The sequence below is a fragment of the Carcharodon carcharias genome, chromosome 20, assembly GCF_017639515.1.
Source record: "Carcharodon carcharias isolate sCarCar2 chromosome 20, sCarCar2.pri, whole genome shotgun sequence".
NCBI lineage: Eukaryota > Metazoa > Chordata > Chondrichthyes > Lamniformes > Lamnidae > Carcharodon > Carcharodon carcharias.
The window spans coordinates 110,736,060-110,760,081 of NC_054486.1; the positions used below are offsets into that span (position 1 = coordinate 110,736,060).

Here is a 24,022-nt window from a genome sequence, read left to right on the forward strand (position 1 = left end):
AATTTATTAGATACTGTAAAGCGCTTTACGACGTTCTGGGGATGTGAAAGGCGCAATCTAAATGCACCCAGGCTGATGCGCATGCCCAGGGGCAAAGGGGCGGGACCGGGCAGAAAAGGGGCAGGGCCTCATGCCAGGGGGCGGGGTCAGTGCCAGGTGGCGGGGTCGGGCGCGAACTCCTGTCAGCCAGTCACGTGCCGACCGCGCGAGACCCCACAAAGCGCCCCATGGCGGCGGGGAGGAGGCAACTAAATTGTAGTAGTTAGAGCGGAGCACCTGCACGAGCTGGACTTTCCGCTGAGGTAAAACTCTACATTCATCACAGTGAAAGTAATGGGGGAGGGGGAAGACCAGTCTGATTTAAACCCTCGCCCCCGATTATTCCCCCTGCTCCATTCCACACTTACGCCGCCAGTTCCTTGCCCCTCAAGACTGTCGCTGCCATCTCGGATTGCGCTGCCGCCAGGACTGAGCGCCAAAGAACCAAGGCCGCCCGCGCACAGCCAGACCCCACCCACTCAGCTCTCCACCAATCACCGCGCAGGGGAGCCAACCCCACCCCCCCCCCCACCCCTTCGGCTGCGTCCAATCACTGTCCAGCGCGTCCCATCCCAGAAGAGCCAACCGCGCCCCCTGGTGTAGGCCCCGCCCCTTTCAGCCCCGCCCCCAATCTAGGCCGCGCCCCTCAGTAATGGCCTCATGGCCCTTTTCCAGATGTTGACCTACTTTTATTTCCCAATCACTCCCCATGAGTTTTTGCAGCGTCACAGGCAGGTCCTGCAGTAACAGCTGGAGAATCACTGCCCACCCTGGGGTTGGTGAAAGGTCACCTGGCCCTGAAGCATTAGCTACCCCTCCCCCTCCCTCTCCCTCTCCCTGCCTCTCCCCCCTCCCTCCCCCTCCCTCCCTCCCTCCCTCTCCCCCTCCCCCTCCCTCCCCCTCCCTCTCCCTCCCCCTCTCTCTCCCCCTCCCTCCCTCCCTCTCCCTGCCTCTCCCCCCTCCCTCCCCCTCCCCCTCCCTCCCTCCCTCTCCCTCCCCCTCCCTCCACCCCCTCGTCCCTCTCCCTCTCTCCCCCCACCCCTCTCCCTCTCCCCCCTCCCCACCCCTCCCTCCCTCTCCCCCTCCCCCTCCCTGCCCCTCCCTCTCCCCTCCCTCCCGCTCTCTCTCCCCCTCCCCCTCCCTGCCCCTCCCTCTCCCCTCCCTCCCCCCCTCTCTCCCCCTCCCTCCCTCCCTCCCCCTCTCTCTCCCCCTCCCCCTCCCTGCCCCTCCCTCTCCCCTCCCTCCCCCCCTCTCTCCCCCTCCCTCCCTCCCTCCCCCTCTCTCTCCCCCTCCCCCTCCCTGCCCCTCCCTCTCCCCTCCCTCCCCCCCTCTCTCCCCCTCCCTCCCTCCCTCTCCTACCTCTCCCCCCTCTCTCCCCCTCCCTGCCCCTCCCTCTCCCCTCCCTCCCCCCCTCTCCCCTCCCTCCCCCCCTCTCTCCCCCTCCCTCCCTCCCTCCCCCTCTCTCTCCCCCTCCCCCTCCCTGCCCCTCCCTCTCCCCTCCCTCCCCCCCTCTCTCCCCCTCCCTCCCTCCCTCTCCCTACCTCTCCCCCCTCTCTCCCCCTCCCTCCCTCCCTCTCCCTACCTCTCCCCCCTCCCTCCCCTCCCTCCCTCCCTCCCCCTCCCCCTCCCTCTCCCCTCCCCCTCCCCCTCCCTCCACCCCCTCGTCCCTCTCCCTCTCTCCCCCCACCCCTCTCCCTCTCCCCCCTCCCCACCCCTCCCTCCCTCTCCCCCTCCCCCTCCCTCCACCCCCTCGTCCCTCTCCCTCTCTCCCCCCACCCCTCTCCCTCTCCCCCCTCCCCACCTCTCCCCCACCCTCCCCCTCCCTCTCCCCTCCCCCTCCCCCTCCCTCCCTCTCCCTACCTCTCCCCCACCCTCCCCCTCCCTCTCCCCTCCCCCTCCCTCCACCCCCTCGTCCCTCTCCCTCTCTCCCCCCACCCCTCTCCCTCTCCCCCCTCCCCACCCCTCCCTCCCTCTCCCCCTCCCCCTCCCTGCCCCTCCCTCTCCCCTCCCTCCCCCTCTCTCTCCCCCTCCCCCTCCCTCTCCCTCTCCCTCCCCCTCTCTCTCCCCCTCCCTCCCTCCCTCTCTCTACCTCTCCCCCCTCTCTCCCCCTCCCTCCCTCCCTCTCCCTACCTCTCCCCCACCCTCCCCCTCCCTCTCCCCTCCCCCTCCCCCTCCCTCCACCCCCTCGTCCCTCTCCCTCTCTCCCCCCTCCCTCTCTCCCTCTCCCTGCCTCTCCCCCCTCCCTCCCTCCCTCTCCCTACCTCTCCCCCTCTCTCCCCCTCCCTCCCTCCCTCCCTCTCCCCCACCCTCCCTCTCCCCTCCCCCTCCCCCTCCCTCCACCCCCTCGTCCCTCTCCCTCTCTCCCCCCACCCCTCTCCCTCTCCCCCCTCCCCACCCCTCCCTCCCTCTCCCCCTCCCCCTCCCTGCCCCTCCCTCTCCCCTCCCTCCCCCTCCCTCTCCCCCTCCCCCTCCCTGCCCCTCCCTCTCCCCTCCCTCCCCCTCTCTCTCCCCCTCCCCCTCCCTCTCCCTCTCCCCCTCTCCCTCCCTCTTCTCTCTCTCCCCTCTCCCTTTCCCTCTGTCTTTCTCTCTCCCTCCCTCCCTGTCTCTCTCTCTCTCTCTCTCCCTCTCCCTCCCTCCACGGATGCTGCCTGTCCTGCTGAGCATTTCCAGCATTTTTTTTGTTCTTATCTCAGATTTAGAACATCTGCATTATTTTGCCTTTACATCATCCTGGTATAACTGGGGGCTTTCATCTGGCAGATTTGGAGGAGGGATGGGTTGTCGAGGTCCCATTGGGGCAGACAGCATGCAAACTCCATGCTGTGTCCTCGTCTCAGTGTGGAACAGGTTGCACACTCAAAAGGCAAAAACACGCATGACACAAGTGCTGAGTCCCCGGATGTGAGGGGGGCTGCAGCAAAGCTGGGAGAATGAGCAGTTTGTGTGCTAGCTGACTGGAGAGTGAGTTTGCACACAGGGTCTGCTGCAGGACACTGCATTGAGATAAGGACTTGGATGGGGCAGCCTACAGGAAAAGGCTGTTGGGACATGAAAACTAACATGCTTGGTCTGACCTGCCAGACAATCTGTTGTAATAAAAGTAACATACTGCAGATGCTGGAAATCTGAAATAAAAACAGGAAATGCTGGAACAACTCAGCAGGCCTGGCAGCGTCTGTGGAGAGAGAAACAAAGTTAACGTTTCAAGTCCGTAGGACCCTTCAGAGTTCTGTTATCGCTGTCATGGAGGAATCTGGCACCAGCTTGGCTGTGGATTTCAGGCAGATCTTGGGGAGCAGCCTTTCCAGTGTAGAATGGTGGCAAATCCAGCACCCGTACTGGAGAGCCTGTGTATGTCTCGGCTTCCATTGCAGTACAGGCAGAATCCTCCCAGTGTCAGAGTGCTGCACAGACAGGTCATGAGATCTATGCTCGCTTCCTGATTAGCTCTTCCTGTAAACTCTGTAAATCCACCACCCTACATGGTTCTGGCAATCCCATAAACTGTCAGTCACGGTGTGCCACACCCTTCTGGCTGCCATTATTTCACTTTGGGTTTTCTGTAACATTGGTGCTGCCGGTGCTATGGAGTCCAATTCCACAGCCATATTCTAAGTGGCAATGATTAATAAAACTAAAAGACTTGCTTGTAAAATACATGAGCTAGGCTGGATACCAGGAAGCAGGTATGCGTTACAGAGGGTTATCAACTGTTGAATGGTGATCATGGTAAGTGAGGGATAGGTACAAAAGGAAGGAGGAACCTGCATTTATATAGTACCTTTCATGAGCCCAGGATGTCCCAAAGCGCTTTACAGCCAATGAAGTACTTTTAAAGTGTAGTCAAGAGCAAGAACAAAGAATTAGGAGCAAGAGTAGGCCATTCAGCTTCTCAAGACTGCTCCATCATTCGATCAGATCATGACTGATCTGATTGTGGTCTCAACTCCACTATTCTGTCCCCTCCCCCATAACCTCCACTCCCTTGTCAATCAAAAATCTAACTCAGCCTTAAATACATTCAATGACCCAGCCTCCACTGCTCTCTGGGGAAGAGAATTTCACAGACTAGCATTCACTGTTGCAATACAGGAAATGCAACAGCCTATACTTGTGCACAGCAAACTCCCACAAACAGTGATGAGATATTGACCAGATAATCTGCCTGACCTGCTGATTATTTCCAGCATTTTTATTTCAGATTTCTGCAGTATTTTACTTTTGTATACAAACTCCTCTACTCTTCTTTCAAATAGTGCTTTGGGATTTTTTATGTTCATATGAGAGGGCATTTGGGGCTTCGGTTTAACATCACATCTTAAAGGCTACAAGCCTTCAAGAAGGGTCTGAGCAAATTGCTGAGAGAGATAGACAATGGGGTGCAGGGGCCCATGTGGGCATCATACGACTACACTAAGGCTTATTGTTTACAGCACTGCTGCTAGTTGTTGTAGTGGCCAGTCTCCAGAATTGTGCAACTCCTTGTGTAAAGAATCGTAAGATTTTTTTTCTTAAAGTGCAACTACATCTCCTTTCATTCCAACTAATGAAGCAAACACAACCCAACTGGACTTCGGGTAAATTGAACTGAAGCAGCCTGTGTCCATATGAAGCAAGACCTGGACAATATCCAGGCTTGGGCTGACAAGTGGCAAGTAACATTTGTGCTACACAAGTGCCAGGCAATGACCATCCCCAACAAGAGAGACTTAATCATCACCCCTTGACATTCAATGGCATTACATAAGAACATAAGAACTAGGAGCAGGAGCAGGCAATTCAGCCCCTCGAGCCTGCCCCTCCATTCAATACGATCATGGCAGTTCTCATTTCGGCCTCAACTCCAATTTCCCGCCCTCTCCCCTTAACCTTTCAACCCGTCACTAATTAAAAATCTGTCTATCTCCTCCTTAAATTTATTCAGTGTCCCGGCATCCACTGCACTCTGAGGTAGTGAATTCCACAGATTCACCACCCTTTGAGAAAAGTAATTCCTCCTCATCTCTGATTTAAATCTACCACCCGTTAGCCTAAAACTATGGCCTCTCATTCTAGAATGACCCAGAAAGGGAAACATCTGCTCCACATCTACTTTGTCTATCCCCTTTAGTATCTTATATACCTCAATTAGATCTCCTCTCATCCTTCTAAACTCTAGCAAGTATAGGCCTAACCTGCTCAATCTCTCCTCACAAGACAAGCCCCACATCTCTGGAATCGATCTAGTGAACCTCCTCTGAACCGCCTCCAATGCAACTACATCCTTCCTCAAGTAAGGGGACCAAAACTGTGCACAGTACTCCAGGTACGGTCTCACCAATGCCTTGTACAGTTGCAACAACACTTCCCTATTTTTATACTCTATTCCTTTAGCAAAAAATGCAAAAATTCCATTTGTCTTCCTTATTATCTGCTGTATCTGCATACTAGCTTTCAGCGATTCATGCACGAGGACACCCAGATCCCTCGGCATTGAAGCATTCTGAAGTTTCTCTCCATTTAAATAATAAATCATCTTTTTATTCTTCCAGCCAAAATGGATAACCTCACACTTATCCACATTAACCTCCATCTGCCAAATTTTGGCCCATTCACCTAACCTGTCCATATCCATTTGTAAATTTCTTATTTCTTCATTGCAACTTACTTTCCCACCTATTTTGATGTAATCTGCAAATTTAGCTACAGTACCTTCTATCCCTGAATCCAAGTCATTAATATAGACTGTAAATAGTTGGGGCCCAAGGACCGAACCCTGTGGCAGTCCACTAGTTACAGTTTGCCATCCAGAAAACAACCATCACTGAATCCCCCACCATCAACATCCTGGGGGTTACCATTGACCAGAAACTGAACTGGACCAGCCATATAAATACTGTGGCTACAAGAGCAGGTCAGAGGCTGGGAATTCTGTAACAAAAACAAAAAGTGCTGGAAAAACTCAGCAGGTCTGACAGCATCTGTGGAGAGAAAGACAGACTGACAAAGACAGAGAAAGACTCCTTCCAATTTCCACCCCTCCATCACTTTCACATGGTCCATCACTGACTTCCCTTCCCTTCCTTGACCTCTCTGTCTCAATTTCTGGTGATAGACTGTTCACCAATATCCATTACAAGCCTACCGACTCCCACAGCTACCTCGACTACAGCTCCTCACACCCCACTTCCTGTAAGAACTCCATCCCATTCTCTCAGTTCCTTCGCCTCCGTCGCATCTGTTCTGATGATGCTACCTTCAAAACCAGTTTCTCTGACATGTCTTCTTCTTCCTTAACCAAGGTTTCCCACCCATGGTGGTTGACAGGGCCCTCAACTGTGTCTGACCCATCTCCCGTACCTCTGCCCTCACACCTTCCTCTCCCTCCCAGAACCATGTCAGGGTCCCCCTTGTCCTCACTTATCACCCCACCAGCCTCCGCATTCAAAGGATCATCCTCCGCCATTTCCGCCAACTCCAGCACGATGCCACCACCAAACACATCTTCCCTTCAACCCCCCCCCCCCCCCTCCCCCGGCGGCATTCTGCAGGGATCATTCCCTCCGGGACACCCTGGTCCACTCCTCCATCACCCCCTACCCCTCAATCCTCTCCCAGAGCACCTTCCCATGCGACCGCAGAATGTGCAACACCTGCCCCTTTACTTCCTCTCTCCTCACCGTCCAAGGGCCCAAACACTCCTTTCAAGTGAAGCAGCATTTCACTTGCACTTCCCTCAATTTAGTCTACTGCATTCACTGCTCCCAATGCGGTTTCCTCTACATTGGAGAGACCAAACGCAGACTGGGTGACCGCTTTGCGGAACACCTTCGGTCTGTTTACAAGCATTACCCAGACCTCCCTGTCGCTTGCCATTTCAACACTCCACCCTGCTCTCATGCCCACATGTCTGTCCTTGGCCTGCTGCATTGTTCCAGTGAAGCTCAACGCAAACTGGAGGAACAGCACCTCATCTTCCGATTAGGTACTTTACAGCCTTCCGGACTTAACACTGAGTTCAACAACTTCAGATCATGAACTCTCTCCTCCATCCCCACCCCTTTTTGGTCCTCTTGGTTCAAATATTTATTTTTTAAATTTTTATATATATATTTATTCCTACCTATTTTTATTATTATTATTTTTTAAATTTATTTCCATTTTTATTCATTGTTTTATCCCCGTCTTTTAGCCTATTTCGATCTTTTCTCCCACAGTGCCCCCTCCCCCCACACCAGCCCCACTAGGGCCATCTGTCACTTGCTCATCCTGCTTTCTACTCTTAATGTCACCATTAACACTTCCTTTAGCCAGTATCACCATCAACACCCCTTTGTCCTTTTGTTTATGACATCTTTGGCAATCTCTCCTTTGCCTCCACCTATCACTGGCCTTCTATCCAGCTCCACCTGTCCCACCCCCTTAAGCAGCTTATATTTCACCATATTTTTACTTCTCTTTAGTTCTGAAGAAGAGTCATATGGACTCGAACCATTAACTCTGTCTTTCCCTCCTCCGATGCTGTCAGACCTGCTGAGTTTTTCCAGTACTTTTTGTTTTTGTTTCAGATTTCCAGCATCTGCAGGATTTTGCCTTTAGCTGGGAATTCTGCGGTGAGTAACTCACCTCCTGTCTCCCCATATCCTGTCCATCATCTACAAGGCACAAGTCAGGAATGTGATGGGATACTGACCACTTGCCTGGATGAGTGCAGCTCCAACAACACTCAAGAAGCTTGACACCATCCAGGACAAAGCAGCCCACTTGATTGACACCACATCCACAAACATTCACTCCATCACCACTGACACACAGTAGCAGCAGTGTACCATCTACAAGATGCAGTGCAGAATCTCACTAAGGCTCCCAAACCCATGATCACTACCATCTAGAAGGACAAGGGCAGTAGATACATGGAACACCGGATTTTGGGTCCTGCGGCCTAAAACAACCATTCCTACATTTTTCTGTCTTTATTTCTTATTAAGATACATGTTTTCTCATAATCATCAGTTCAGCTGAAGGTTACATCTGAAATGTTATGACCTGTTTTACTCCCTGAGCAGATGTTGACTGATCTATGTACTTCAAAAAAGGTCGTTGTAATTTCCAGCGCAGGACCCCATTTTCGGGTCCTACAGGTTATGGGATGCTGGATAAGGGGTCTGGTACCTGTATTTTACTGTTCCTTCACTGTCACTGGGTCAAAGGATAAAAAAAAAATTGCCTTAGTTCTGACAATGTCTGGCGAAGCAGTTACAGTTCGGTGTCGAGATTAACAGGTGACATTGTGTGAATGGTTGAGATGCCACCAGGAATGGATTTCTCAAGACAGGAGTTCAGTATTTGGCTGATAGTTTGACTTGAATGGCCACAGTCACAATCCAAGCTGTTCCTCATGTTTCGCTTGTGGAGAAAGTGGCCATATTTTCCCTGACTGGCCCTCAAGCTGTTGTGGCTTTCTGTGGGAGATTAAAACCTGGAACTTCACCACTCGGATCAGTTACCAGGTTGCAGTTGGTTATGCTTGTAGTCAACCAGAGGTTTTCCATCAAGATGTGGGGTTGTGGTCAGTATGTAGGGTGCAGAGTGTGTTACAGTATAGGCTAGGGGTTTCAGGCAAGCACATGGGCTTTTCTTTTTGAGGTTCTGAGTCAATGAAAGTGCTTCATTAGCTTACAGCCAATGGTGATCTTTGAGGAGTATGTTTTCCCTGTGGGCATCAGGAGGCTCAACATGTGCTAGCACAGGATGCCACTCCAGCTGTGTTGGGTCTCAACATCCCAGAAATAATCCTCATGACTTCCCAGAGGTGGATATCTACCACATGTGTGGGCTGGTTCCTGAGCCAGGTTGAACAGCAGTACTCTGCTGATGGGTGGACCGGGGCGAGTAAAGCAATGCGTAGTGTGTTGGCTCTGCTGTCCAAAGTGGGCATGTGCCAGATTCTGTATGAGATTAACTCATGGGAGGGAGACAGTAAACCTTCACAGGGTCCTCTTACTAAAGTAAGTTTTCCAATTTGAAAACCTGTGAACTCCTGCTGTCAAGGAGGTGACTGAACCCTGGCCACTAGGCTCCTGGCCCAAGCAGTACAAACCCACTGGAAGATTATTCTACTCTGTGCTAGTTTGTTGTCACTAATCTCATTAATACTTGTCTTTCTGCACAATCTCACCGTTAGAAGTTTTGCACTGTCAGGTTTCGCTCGTGTTATGAGCCTAGGATGGACCCCCAAATTTTTGGTACAACCTGGTGAGGGACCAATCACTTTTACTTTAAAGTTGACAAATTTTGAGATTCAAAACACTTGCTAAGAGAATAATTTATTTGGCAAATCAATGAACAAAACCTCTGAACAGCTAAGGAAAGTTTCTTTTATATATTCCCCACCTGTAAACAGATTCCATTATTTTGCAACGCCATGTGCAATTTTGTAATTTCCTGATGTGGTTTGATTTTTACTGACAGTTAAGAGTTTAAAAATGTAGCTTTGATTCTCATATCCTGCTACTGCCTTTTTGATCGATTCAGTCTCGTCTGCTCCTTTTCTTGTGATTTGTTTGAAAATGTTGTCGAACACTTGATGTGCGACCAACCACACTTTCACAACAGAGAGCGCGGAGAGCACTCCCTTTGAATAAGTCCAAATCCATTTGTCCAAGGAGGCTGAAATGAGTGGACATCTAACTTGGCTTCCTTCAAAACTGACATTTTGTCAACCGTAAACCTCAACTCATAGTGAAAATAAATCACAACAGATGATAAACGCAGCGCGCTATTCCACATGCTGGGATTCTGATGTAAGCAGCAAATTGGGACTTCAAAATATTCCAGTAATGAATAAAACATAAGCGTTTAGTATTTAAATGCTGTACATCTTTTATCAATGTCACATACCTTCTTGGAATAAGTAAATGCCAATTTAATTTTTTTTCTTTCGAACGTTCTGTGCCATTATTTCAACTAGCAGTGAGAGCGCCCCTCAAAATCATCTGACGTGCCACCTTTGACATGCATGACACCTGCCCTAGGACTTTCTGAAGCACCACCCATCTCCATGATGACCTAGCCTTCCAGGGCTCACTGGATGCTTTTAAATTCATTGTTGCTCTAACTCCCAAAATAATAGTCCCTGGGCTGCATTTCTTTGCAAGGAGTGTAGGCAGCTGGTCTCCAATTCTCCAGCTAAGGAAGAGTCATTCGGACCCGAAACGTTAACTGTGTTCCTCTCGGCAGATGCTGTCAGACCTGCTGAGTTTTTCCAGGTATTTTTGTTTTTGTCTTGGATTTCCAGCATCCGCAGTTTTTTGCTTTTATCTAAGTAAACATGCTCTCTGTTTTATGACCTTTACCTTTTTAGCTGTTAACCTGTTAAGTAAACATGGTCCCAACTGTTTCTGCGTAATAATCTTCAAGCTGCTTTCATTACATTTATCCCATTTTCCTCAATCAACCTTTAATCTTCCCAGAACTAAAAATTACCTCCAAAATATTAATATGAACCAGAAACTAGATGTTTAAACACTGCTTCTGCCATTGGTGTAGTTAAAACACATGATTAGTAGATGACACCCAAACAGTGGCATCCTCACGTCTGATTCACCTGGTACATCACTCCTAATCTTGGCCAGCCCCATTTCCCTTTGAACAATGCTTGGACGAATTGTCGATTTCTCCATGTTCCTGTGCCATAGAGCCATCAGCTGTCTGCACCAAATACCATCGTGGGAGTCTAGTCCTCACTTTTCACTTTTGCAAGACCTTCCTAACCTTTAATTAAAAGCAAAAAACTGCGGACGCTGGAAATCCAAGACAAAAACAAAAATACCTGGTAAAACTCAGCATGTTTGGCAGCATCTGCGGAGAGGAACACAGTTAATGTTTCGAGTCTGTATGACTCTTCAACAGAACTAAGGAAAAATAGAAAAGAGGTGAAATATAAGCTGGTTTAAGAGGTGGGGGGGGGGGGGACAGGTAGAGCTGGATAGAGGGCCAGTGATAGGTGGAGATAACCAAAAGATGTCACAGACAAAAGGACAAAGAGGTGTTGACGGTGGTGATATTATCTAAGGAATGTGCTAATTAAGGGTAGAAAGCAGGATAAACCTTTATAAAAAACAAAAACAGAATTACCTGGAAAAACTCAGCAGGTCTGGCAGCATCGGCGGAGATGAAAAGAGTTGACGTTTCGAGTCCTCATGACCCTTCGCTTTATTTCTGCAAAGTCCCACTCCAGACACCTGAACACAAGATTTAGGGAAATGTTGCCAGTGCAGTAATGAGGGAGTGCTGCACTGTCAGAGATTCCATCTTCACCATTAAATTCGGGCCCCATTTGCCCTTTTATGTCTTTATGTTATCAGTCTCCAAGACTGCACAGTATCCGTCAATAATAGGGTCCTGTAACGGTCAGTACAAGGACATTGAATATGGAATTATTTGCAGATGTAAGAAGGAGGATGTAGGATGGTCATGATTTTTTAAATTCATTTATGGGATGTGGGCATCACTGGCTACCCCAGCATTTATTGCCCATCCCTCATTGCCCCTGACATAGGTGATGTAGGAATGAGGTGGCTTAAGTGCGCCATGTGTCTGTTGCGGGGGTGGGGTGGGGGGGGCTTGGCAGAACACTTGGTAAGAGTGATCATCGTATCATAAGGTTTAGATTGGTAATGGAAAAGAACAAGGAACAATATTAGAGCAGGAAGGTTATGCTAGAACAGTATAAAACATGAGCTAGGCAAACAGCTAGAGCACTGGGTAAAATTCTGCTCACCACAATACAGGTAGGATGTGATCTCATCGGGGAAGGTACAGAGATTTGCAGCGATGTTGACACACATGGAGAATTTTATCTGTGGGGAGAAATTGGTTAGGCTGGGCTTGTTTTCTTTGGAAAAGAGGAGGCTAGCGGGAGATTAAAATGAGGTGTAGAAAATAATGAGGGGCCTACATAGAGTGGATAGGAAGGACCTTTCTCAGTTAGCACTGAGGTTAATAATCAGGGGCATAGATGTTATTGGTAGAAGGACTAGAGGTGAGTTGAGGAGAATTTTTTTTCTCAGAAGGTGGTGGGAATCTGGAACTCAGATGGAGGGAGAAGCCTTTACCACTTTTGAAAAAAAATACTTGGATATGCACTTGGAGTGTGGTAACCTACAGCCTGCAGATTAAGACTGGCAAATGGGATTAGACTGGATAGATGTAATTTGGCCGGCACAGATTCAATGGGCTGAATTTATGCTTATTTATCCTTTAATGCTGTAATTGTCTATAATTGTCTCAGTGTTGGAACCATCTTGATGGTTGTCTAAACTTTTGTGAGTTGTATACACTGGACCTTGATCCTTGAGTTCTTTGTGATGGTGTTGCCTCACCCTTCACCCTGCTGAAAGGTTTAAAAATAAATAATGTTTATTTTGAACGGTTGATTCAACAGAGTCTGGAACAAGGCCTGACGTGATACAGGGCAACGTTATCTTGTGAATGTAGATACTGAGAAAGAAGATATTACAGGATAGGAAATAGACAGGTAAGAGGAAGTAAGCTAAGAAAATGGCCCAGTTGTCCTGTAGCCTACCCAAACCCACCATGGACAAGAAGGAGGAAGACATGAAATGTTAACAATCCTGACTATGTTTAACTTGTACCTTATGTGCCTGCAGATAAATGTGAAAATGAAATTGTAAGCTTTGTGGGAAAACCAGGAAAATATTCATAGAGAACACAAACAGAAATACCTGGAAAAACTCAGCAGGTCTGGCAGCATCGGCGGAGAAGAAAAGAGTTGACGTTTCGAGTCCTCATGACCCTTCAACAGGAAGTATTTTTTATTTTTTATTTTATGTCTTATAAACTGTCTGTCTTTGTAAAACTGTCTGTCTTGCATCTGATGTAATCACCTAGTTAACTTACTGACTACCTGACCTATTGTGAGAAATAACTGGATGCACTGATAACGGTTGATGCATAACTACCTGATTGTTACAAGATTATAACTCAGATAAAAAGGATCAGATGTTATCTCATGGAATGAATAGTACATTGTTAGAAGAGATAAGTGATGATCAAGAAAACTACGGGTAAACCAAAATCAATTAGCTAACCTAATTATAAGAGAATAAAGAAGGGCAAGTTAATAAGATCCAAAACAAAAACAATTACCTGGAAAAACTCAGCAGGTCTGGCAGCATCGGCGGAGAAGAAAAGAATTGACGTTTCGAGTCCTCATGACCCTTCGTTCTGTCGAAGGGTCATGAGGACTCGAAACGTCAACTCTTTTCTTCTCCGCCGATGCTGCCAGACCTGCTGAGTTTTTCCAGGTAATTCTGTTTTTGTTTTGGATTTCCAGCATCCGCAGTTTTTTTGCTTTTAAGTTAATAAGATCACTGTGTGAATATGTAGGAGTCACGTAATTGTATAAATATTACTTGTTGAATGCTGTATCGTTGAGCAGATTCATTGTGATCTGCTCCCAATGGCCATTGTACTGTTCAGCGCTAAACAAATTGTACTTTTTCCTGAAATAACCTGCAGTTGCTGATTTATTCTTTGACAATACATATACTGAAAGATTTCTTTTCCCAAATTAGCGTGCTGTATCTGTGATGGATAACCAATAAAAGCCCCAGGAATGTTGCAATGAAGTGTTGCCAACTACTTATATCAACTAATCTTAAAAAAAACCCTGTAACTTTCAAGGGACACAACTGTTGGTCTGAAAAGCAGAATTAAAGTAGATTCCAAAAGGCCATAAAATGCCCTAATCAACCTGCTGTGAGTCAAAACTTCAAGGGCATTGACACCATCCAGGCCTGGAAAAGAATTATATTTCACTCAAATTCCAAATCCGCCCCCCCCTTCAACGCCTACCCCCCCCTCCCCCCCACGCAACCCCAACCCCAACCCCCAGACAATAAGAAATTTGCATAGTACTTATATTGTTAACATGTACATAACACATTAAAGTTGAAAGATAAAGTTAATTAACTGCAATATTTCTACATTTGAGGCTCCTGTCTGTAGACCAAGCCTGGCACTGCTGCATTTTTTGATTAGGAACATCCATTGTGCAAATATTCCTGCTGAGTTTTCTTCTGTTGTAGCCAGAGGAGAGACACAGATTGAATGTGATTGGCAAAGGAACCAGAGGCGACATGAGGGCAATCTTTTTTACACAGCCAATCGTTGTGACCCGAAACACGCCATCTGAAAGGGCGGTGGAGGCAGATTCGGTAGTAACTCTCAAAAAGGAATTGGATAAATACTTGATGATCAGGCAAACATAAGAATTAGGAGCAGGAGTAGGCCACTGGGGCCCCCTCGAGCCTGCTCCACCCTTCAATACGATCACGGCCGAACTGATTGTAGCCTCAACTCCACTTTCTGCCTACCCCCAATAACCTTTGACTCCCTCGTTAGTCCAGAGCTTATCTATCGCTATTCATTGACTCTGTCTCGGTCTCTCCCTCTGGGGAAGGCAGTTCCATAGCTCCAAAAAAATGGGAAAACTGTTGCAGAACTATGAGGAAAGAGCAAAATATGGGACTAATTGGATATATCTACCGAAGATGGTGGCCTAGGAGGTCCGAGCCGAATGATAGACCGCTTTTGCGCTGTCTGATTCTATAAAGAAGGAACTTGCGTTTCTCTAGCACCTTTTGCAAACTCATGACATCACTAAACACCTGACAGCCAATGAAATACTGTCGGGGTGTAGTCAGTGTGCTCCTGATGTATCGCAAGGTGTCAAATTGCTGTTTGATAACACCCCTGGGAAGCCCCATGGGACATTTTACAATATTAAAGGCACTATGGAAAGGCAAGTTGTTGTTATAATGTAGGATCACCTCCACTTGCTTTTGTTTGGCTGAAAATATCAATGACAATAGCTTCAGGCTATGAGCTTGAGGTTCTAACTTCAAATGTGAGAGAAAGAGAGACAGAGAGAAAGATACAAATAGAAAGGCAGACAGAACATTTCTTTCTCAGTTCTGAGATTTTTTTAAAATGAAGGGTTTGAAATTTCAAACTTTTTTTGAAGGAAAAAGGATTCGAAAGGAAGGTGGAGAGCGAGGAGGAGGGAAATGGGTCAAGGGAAAGGAGGTTTTTAGGCTCATGTCACTTCTCTCCTTCCTGTGGGAACAGCCATTGTTTTTTATTTGTTCATGAGGTGTGAATGTCTTTGGCCCATCCCTAGTTGCCCTTGAGAAGGTGGGGGTGAGCTGCCTTCTTGAACCGCTGCAGTCCATGTGGTGTAGGTACACCCACAGTGCTGTTAGGGAGGGAGTTCCAGGATTTTGACCCAGCGACAGTGAAGGAACGGTGATATATTTCCAAGTCAGGATGGTGAGTGACTTGGATGGGATCTTCCAGGTGGTGGTGTTCCTATCTATCTGCTGCCCTTGTCCTTCTAGATGGTGGTGGTTTAGGGCGAATAATGGATTAAGGGTGAGGTGAATGACAGCAGAAGCAAGGAAAAGGGTTCGAATGGGCTGCTCGGAGGGAAATGTCTAGAGGCAGCAGTCATAGTGAGGTCATGGCAGGAAGGGGTAGCGGATAGAAGGGGAGTGAGGTAGGTGGGAGAAGCAGGTGACTGGAGAGAGAAGGGGAAAGGACCACACCCCCCCACCTCTCACAACCCCAAGCTCTCTCCCCCAACAACCCTCACCTCAAACGCAGTCTGAAACAACAGGTGACTCCTTTCCCTGCCGCACTGCACTTCCCATCTGAGGAAGGACTTCGGAGAGGATGGTGTAGTGCTATTGTTGCTGGACCACTGATCAGATGGCGGAATTTGAATTTAATAAAAACCTGGAATTAAAAGTCTGAAACGATTGTTGTAAAAACCCATCTGATTCACTAATGCCCTTTAGGGAAGGAAACCTGTTGCCCTTACCTGGTCTGGCCTACATGTGACTCCAGGCCCACAGCAATGTGATTGACTCTTAAGTGCCCGATGAAATGGCCCAGCAAGCCACTCAGCTGTAACAAGCTGCTACAAAGTCACAAAAAGGACAGACCACCCGGCATCGACCTAGGCACCGGAAACAACAACGGCAATCTCAGCTCTGTCAACCCTGCAAAGTCCTCCTTACTAACATCTGGGGGCTAGTGCCAAAATTGGGAGAGCTGTCTCACAGACTAGTCAAGCAACAGCCTGACATAGTCATCCTCACGGAATCATACCTGACAAGTAATGTCCCAGACACCACCATCACCGTCACCATCCCTGGGTATGTCCTGTCCCACCAGCAGGACAGACCCAGCAGAGGTGGCAGCACAGTGGGATACAGTCAGGAAGGAGTTACCCTGGGAGTCCTCAACATCAACTCCAGACCCCATGAAGTCTCATGGCATCAGGTCAAACATGGGCAAGGAAACCTCCTGCTGATTACCACATACCGCCCTCCCTCAGCTGATGAATCAGTGCTCCTCCATGTGGAACATCACTTGGAGGAAGCACTGAGGGTGGCAAGGGCGCAGAATGTACTCTGGGTGGGGGAACTTCAATGTCCATCACCAAGAGTATCTTGGTAGCACCACTACTGACCAAGCTGGCCGAGTTCTAAAGGGGCATGGCAAGTTCTGGAACACAAGTCTTCAGTACTATTGCCAGAATATTGTCAGGGCCCATAGCCTTTGCAGTATCTAGTGCCTTCAACCGTTTCTTGATATCACGTGCAGACGGAGTTTGCGGTAGGTGATGAGGGAACCAACAAGAGGGAAAAACAAACTTGACATCATTCCCACCAACCAGCCTACTGCAGATGCATCTGTCCATGAAATTATTGGTGGAAGTGACCACCACACAGTCATTGTGGAGATGAAGTCCTACCTTCACATTGAGGATACCTTCCATCGTGTTGTGTGGCACCACCACTGTGCTAAATGGGATAGATTTTGAACATCTACCAACTGAAGACTAGGCATCCATGAGGCGTTGTGGGCCACCAGCAGCAGCAGAATTGTCCTCGAACACAATCTGTAGCCTCATGGCCTGGCATATCCCCCACTCTACCATTACCATCAAGCCAGGGGATCAACCCTGGTTCAATGAAGAGTGCAGGAGCAGCACCAGGCATACCTAGAAACGAAGTGTCAACCTGGTGAAGCTATAACACAGGACTACTTGTGTGCCAAACAGCATAAGCAGCAAGTAATAGACAGAGATAAGCGATCCCACAACCAATGGGTCAGATCTAAGCTCTGTAGTCCTGCCACATCCAGTCATGAATGGTGGTGGACAATTAAACAAATCACTGGAGGAGGAGGCTCCACAAATATCCCCATCCTCAATGATGGAGGAGCCCAGCACATCAGTGCAAAAGATAAGGCTGAAGCATTTTCTACAATCTACAGCCAGAAGTGCCAAGTGGATGATCCATCTCGGCCTCCTCCGGAGGTCCCCAGCATCACAGATGCCAGTCTTCAGCCAATTCAATTCACTCCACGTGATATCAAGAAATGGTTGAAGGCACTGGATAGTGCAAAGGCTATGGGCCCTGACAATATTCCGGCAATAGTACTGATGAATTGTGCTCCAGAACTTGCCGCGCCCCTAACCAAGCTATTCCAGTACAGCTACAACACTGGCATCTATCCAGCACTGTGGAAAATTGCCCAGGTATGTCCTGTGCACAAAAAGTAGGACAAATTCAACCCGGCCAATTATTGCCCCATCAGTCTACTCCCCATCATCAGTAAAGTAATGGAAGGGATCATCAACAGTGTTATCAAACAGCACTTGCTTAGCAATAACTTGCTCACTGATGCCCAGTTTGGGTTCCGCCAGGGTCACTCAGCTCCTGACCTCATTACAGCCTTGGTTCAAACATGGACAAAAGAGCTGGACTCCTGAGGTGAGGTGAGAGTGACTGCCCTTGACATCAAGGCAGCATTTGACCGAGTGTGGCATCAAGGAGCCCTAGCAAAACTGGAGTTAATGGGAATCATGGAGAGAACTCTCCACTGGTTGGAGTCATATCTAGCACAAAGGAAGATGGTTGTGGTTGTTGGAGGTCAGTCATCTCAGCTCCAGGACATCACTGCAGGAGTTCCTCAGGGTAATGGTCTAGGTCCAACCACCTTCAGCTGCTTCATCAATGACCTTCATTCCATCATAAGGTTAGAAGTTCAGCAACATTCGTGACTCCTCAGACACTGGAGCAGTTTACGTCCAAATGCAGCAAGAGCTGGACAATATCCAGGCTTGGGCTGACAAATGGCAAGTAACATTCACACCACACAAGGGTCAAGCAATGACCATCTCCAACAAGAGAGAATCCAACCATCGCTCCTTGATGTTCAATGGTATTATCATCACTGAATCCCCCACTATCAACCATTGACTAGAAACTGAACTGGACTAGCCTTATAAATACTGTGGCTACAAGAGCAGGTCAGAGGCTAGGAATCCTGCAGTGAGTAACTCACCTCCTGACTCCCCAAAGCCTGTCCACCATTTACAAAGCACAAGTCAGGAGTGTGATGGAATACTCTTCAGTTGCCTGGATGAGTGCAGCTCCCACAACACTCAAGATGCTTGACACCATCCAGGACAAAGCAGCCACCTTGATTGGCACCACATCCGCAAACATTCGCTCCCTCCACCACTAACACACAGTAGCAGCAGTGTGTACCATCTACAAGATGCACTGCAGGAATTCACCAAGTCTCCTTTGACAGCACCTTCCACAGCCATGACCACTACCATCTAGAAGGACAAGGGCAGCAGATAGATGGGAACACCACCACCTGGAAGTTCCCCTCCAAGTCACTCACCATCCTGACTTGGAAATATATCGGCCGTTCCTTCACTGTCGCTGAGTCAAAATCCTGGAACTCCCTCCTTAACAGCACTGTGGGTGTACCTACACCACATGGGCTGCAGCGGTTCAAGAAGGCAGCTCACCACCACCTTCTCAAGGGCAACTAGGGATGGGCAATAAATGCTGGCCCAGCCAGCGAAGCTCACATCCCGTGAATGTATAAAAAAAAGGCTAAAGGAAAAGTATGGAGTGAAATGAAGACTGCAGAGGCAGATAAAAGAGAAACCACATTCTCTGAGTTACATCTAAATCTTATGCACTTCCTGTTCAATTTTCCATTATAAGTTCCGACATTCATATTGTTAATGTCAGCTCCTTATGTAAGGAGGTCTTTTGATGCAGTGGGTAATGTCCCTGCCTCTGCGTCAGAAGCTTGGGCTTGAAGTCCAACTTGAGCACTGGATGGTCAAGGAAGGTGTGTTCATAATGTGACCAAGCAGATATCAACTTTCAAATTCTTCCAACACACACGAATGTCAGGCGGTAAGAGCGCGAGATGTTCCTGGTCAGCCATGTGATGGAAAGAAAATTGGAGCCTCTACCATCGCGATCCATTGCTCCAGACTACAGCAAGTGTGTAAAAGTGCATGTTGCCTTAGCAACTCAGACTCTGAGTGAACTGTAGCATATGCGTGCACACACACACATGTTCTCGTGTGCGCACACACAGACATACACAAGCACACACCCACACACGCACACACACACGCACATAACTCCCCATGTAAACAAGTCACACTGCAATTACACCCTCCTGCCAAGGGAGGGGCTGTAGGTGGGTATTATTACAATTACAATGAAGGAAGATGAAGTTATGATGATTAAAATAAGAAAAGAAAGCATGACTCTGAAATGGGGATGGAATCACATTCACACAGCAAGCTTCAACTTTTCCCCAATTTTCACTGAAGTTGAGAGCCTCTGTGTGCAACCTAACTAATCTTCATTAAATATCACTGAAGCGTCATTAACCACCGGGCTTTCAAGGTGTGGGCGGTGAGTGTGCACAGGTAAAGCCTGCCCTTTGTTAGGATAATTCCCCAGCTCTCTGGTGACGGTCTGTTTGTGCAGTTCCTGTAGCGACATGAGCAAACACTTCCCCCCCCACCCCCGTATCAGCAACACCTTCAGAAAGCCTCTGTTGCACAGAGACTCTCTGACTGGCATCTCAGAGAGCCATTTGTTTGTCCTGGACACAGTGGCTAGCACCTATGGGTGAGCTCCAGGGAGGGGCAGGTTGGGGGTCGGGGTGAGATGATGTATCTGGGAGGTAGCAGGTAGTTAGTAGCATTGGAGTTCAGTTACTAGCGACTGCAGATACAGACTGTGGTGGGTCTGGGTTGAAACGTAACCTTGATGTTTGAATATATATTTCCCTCTTCTAAAGGTGAAACCCATAATGTCAAACACCTGTAGATCATTGGATTATTCAACCAGTGTGAAGCTAATGGATGTAAGTGCTGACAGTAATTTTATCCGCAAATTAATAACCCTTCTCATCGATCTTTGTCTCCACCACAACACCTTCAAGTATCTTAATTTATTGGCATAATACAAGTGTCCTGGGTGAGACCTCGGCGTGCAGTGTAGCGTGTTGCACGGGGAGATCCAAGGAGGTGCTATTTCCCACTGCAATACACGCCAGATGGCAGCAGCTGAATATATTTTTCTTCCATTCACAGCTAGAGGAACAACTGAAGATCTACCAGGAGGAGCTGGAGAAGAAGGATAAGGTTATCAGAACACTGACCCAGTTGAGGTGAGAATCAGAGAGCTCCCAATGAGTCGGCCCTTATCCATAAATACACTCCCAGGCAGCACTCCCAACACTCCCACCCCCACCCCCACACCCCACTGCCTAGCCTGCCAGGCAGAGGGTGTGGTTCTGGGCTGAGAGTTTATTGTACTGCCTGGTCATGGTATAACTGAACTTTCAGAGCTGAGGAGATCCCAGATTCCATACTCACCCTGTGATGATGTGGTGAATCTCAGTCAAGGCAGTGTTAGTGTCCACGGCTCACCCAGGCTAAGTTCCTCGATCCTGGAATAGCTTGGAGGAGTCAGGAGGTGAGTTACTCTCCACAGGATTCCCAGCCTCTGACCTGCTCTTGTAAGCCAGAGCATTTATATGGCTAGTCCAGTTCAGTTTCTGGTCAATGCTAACCCCAGGATGTTGTTAGTGGGGGATTCGGTGATGGTAATGCCATTGAATGTCAAGGGGAGATGGTTAGATTCTCTCTTGTTGGAGATGGTCATTGACTGGCACTTGTGTGGCATGAATGTTAATTGCCACTTGTTAGCCCAAGCCTGGATATTGTCCAGGTCTTGCTGCATTTGGACATGGGCTGCTTCAGTATCTGAGGAACCATGAGTGATGTTGAACATCGGGCAATCATCAGCGAACATCCCCACTTCTGACCTTATGATGGAAGGAAAGTCATTGATGAAATAAAAACAGAAAATGCTAGAAACACTCAGCAGGTCTGGCAGCATCCGTGGAGAGAGAAACAGTTAATGTTTCAGGGCTGTGACATTTTCCAGATGTCTGATGAAGTAAAGGATCATTGTCTTGGAGGGAGGGTGATAAATAGTGGGAGAACCATGTTGATATAGTCACCGTCGAGCATAAATCCAGAGATTACCCTTCAATGTTCTCAAGGTGTCAACATTAATGATTTGTCTGTTTCTCTTCACAGAGGAATTGATGAGTCACCCTCAGGTATTACAAGTAAACTGGGTTCATCAAAGGTATGTGTCAATTCAGTGACATCACTAGAATGTCCATCCATAATTAGCCATAGATATCTCTCCCTCTCTATTAGAGAGAGAGAGAGACAAGTGGTTATAGCTAGAGAGGCACCAATCCACATCAAGCATTCACTATGGAGCAAGGCAAGGATGTAGTCTCCAAGAACGAAGCCAGCAAGTACATGGATTGGACCCGCAGTGTTGGCATCATCCTGCGTACCATTCTGGCCAACTGAGCTAACCACTAAAGCACAGTCTGAGACTCCGCCCCATGACATCATTTCCACCCTGTGCCTGTGATGCCTCCCCCCTCTGATGCCACTCCCCCACACCCACCTTTGACCTGAGGTTTGGCTCTGCGTCGGAATGTCAGACTCACCCACCGGTGAATAAGGAGCGCGATCTGAAATATTTCGGCAGTGAGTTCTTCCCACGAGAGGAAAGCACAGAGAGTGGAGCTGTGCCATTGGAATGACCCCCAGTTCCCTGTTATAGATTATAACAGTCACTGCACTATAACTTGATTCACTGGGTCTGAGCACTATGAACCATTTCTGGGAGATGTGATCTGATGCTGCATAAATACCAGTCTGATTTTTTAAAATACATTACTTCATAGCGCTTGATAGAATGATACAGCCATTCTGCCCATCATGCCTGTGTCAGAACACTTGGCCCCGAGCTTGCAGGATACAAAGAATCCTTAAGCACAGTCTTTCTGTAGATTAGCACTGAGAGGACCAAAGCTCTGCTCTTTTGCTCCTGCTCCATATTCCGTTCCCTCTTGACTGATTTTGTTGCCCTCCCTGACTGTGGCTCCCTGTCTCGGAGGTCCATTCAACTCCAAACTGGGCTTCAGACCCATTGCAAAGATCTCCAATATTGGGCCCCTTCACCTCTTGGCTCAGCCTCCCTGCTCCTGCTACCGAATTCTCCAGATCCTCCAGCTCTACCCTCCAGTTTGACATTCGCCTGTATTCTCTAGAGTTTAAGAGGGTTAGATCTTAATGAAGAAGATTAAGTTCTCATTCAGGAGCTTGGCAGGGTAGATGCTGAAAGGATGCTTCCCTTGGCTGGAGAGCCAAGAACTATCAGCCATATTCTGAGATAAAAGGTCGATCATTTAGGACTGAGATGAGGAGAAATTTCTTCAGTCGGAGGGTAGTGAATCTTTGGAATTTTCTCTCCCAGAGAACTGTGGATATTCGGTTGCTGAGTATATACAAGTCAGAAGTCAATAGATTTTTGGGGGTTGGTGGATATGGGGCTAGGTCAGGGAAGCAGAGTAGATGTAGAATTTCAGCCATAATCGTACTGAATGGCAGAGTAGGCTCGATGCACCTAGGGCTCACTCGTGCTCCTATTTCTTACCTTATTTGCCTTATCTCTGCATACATGCTCCATGATGCACTAGCAGGCTTCCTACTTGAGAGCTGTGAAACCCCCTGTGCACATTTACTGGGGACCCAGCAAATTGGGATGGGCCTGGGACTGAGAATGAAGAGATGTTGAGAAGGCCCACACTGTTGGATCAGTTCCTAGAGGGTGTGGGTCCCAGCCAGAGCATAAAATGCTTCACTGTCTAAACAGTCTTTCTCCTGAATGCTTCTTTGACTTCCCTGGGTGGTCGTGGGTGGGTGTTGCACATTCCAGCCAGTAACATAGAATCATCAGGCAGTGAGTCCCAGGCCCTCATTGTCGGGCCTTCTGACTCACAGGTGTGAGTGTTGCTGGGTCACTGCTAACACCTGAAACACAGCAGAAACTGCTATTTCCACCCACCCCATTAAACCCTGCCTCACGTGTGGGATCAGCTTCCTCAGAATGAACTATCCATAAAGGGATAAAAGCAAAATACTGCGGATGCTGAGAATCCGAAACAAAAGCGAAAATACCTGGAAAAACTCAGCAGGTCTGACAGCATCTGTGGAGAGGAACACAGCTAATTAACATTTCGGGTCCGAATGACCCTTCATCAGAGGGAGCTCTGACAATGGTCCCTGCCGCATTGTTGATTGTAAGTGCCAGCTAAGAGAATCTCACCTCATCGTCAGGATCCCCAATTATGTCTTTGATCATTCTGTAACCTGAGAATCACTGCACTATCTGTACGAAGAGAACAGCTGGAGGCAGGACCAGATTTGAGGGGTAGCTGGAACGCAACAGAAATAGAACAAACAGAATAAAAACGAGCCCCAATTTTGAGCAGCTTTTTTCCACTTTCACCACCAGGAGATGCTGTGCCATCAGAAGTAGATCCACACACGCAGCATTCCTATGGAAACGTGCTCTGCGGGTCAATCTTCAATTCCAAATACAAACTGAAACATGCTGAAGGCAGGATCAGGATCCTGATGGATCACACTGCATCACTCTGTACAATCCCAGTCAAACACCAGTGAGATGTTCACTGGTGTGAT

At 48.2% G+C, this 24,022-nt stretch overlaps 2 protein-coding genes across 2 annotated transcripts in view; one reads left to right on the top strand and one right to left on the bottom strand.

Moving 5' to 3' along the window:
* The window catches only part of mthfd1b (methylenetetrahydrofolate dehydrogenase (NADP+ dependent) 1b), a 73,458-nt gene extending 72,950 nt beyond the window's left edge, over positions 1–508 (bottom strand). The window contains exon 1 of the mRNA XM_041214792.1: positions 408–508. Coding sequence (XP_041070726.1) covers positions 408–445 — 38 coding nt within the window. The 5' untranslated portion in view covers positions 446–508. The remainder of the gene's footprint in view (positions 1–407) is intronic.
* Positions 509–20,253: 19,745 nt separating this feature from the next.
* Positions 20,254–24,022, top strand: part of LOC121292383 (coiled-coil domain-containing protein 170-like) — a 50,976-nt gene continuing 47,207 nt past the window's right edge. Inside the window, exons 1-3 of the mRNA XM_041214232.1 lie at positions 20,254–20,307; positions 20,537–20,613; positions 21,551–21,602. Of these exons, the coding sequence (XP_041070166.1) occupies positions 20,254–20,307; positions 20,537–20,613; positions 21,551–21,602 (183 nt within the window). The remainder of the gene's footprint in view (positions 20,308–20,536; positions 20,614–21,550; positions 21,603–24,022) is intronic.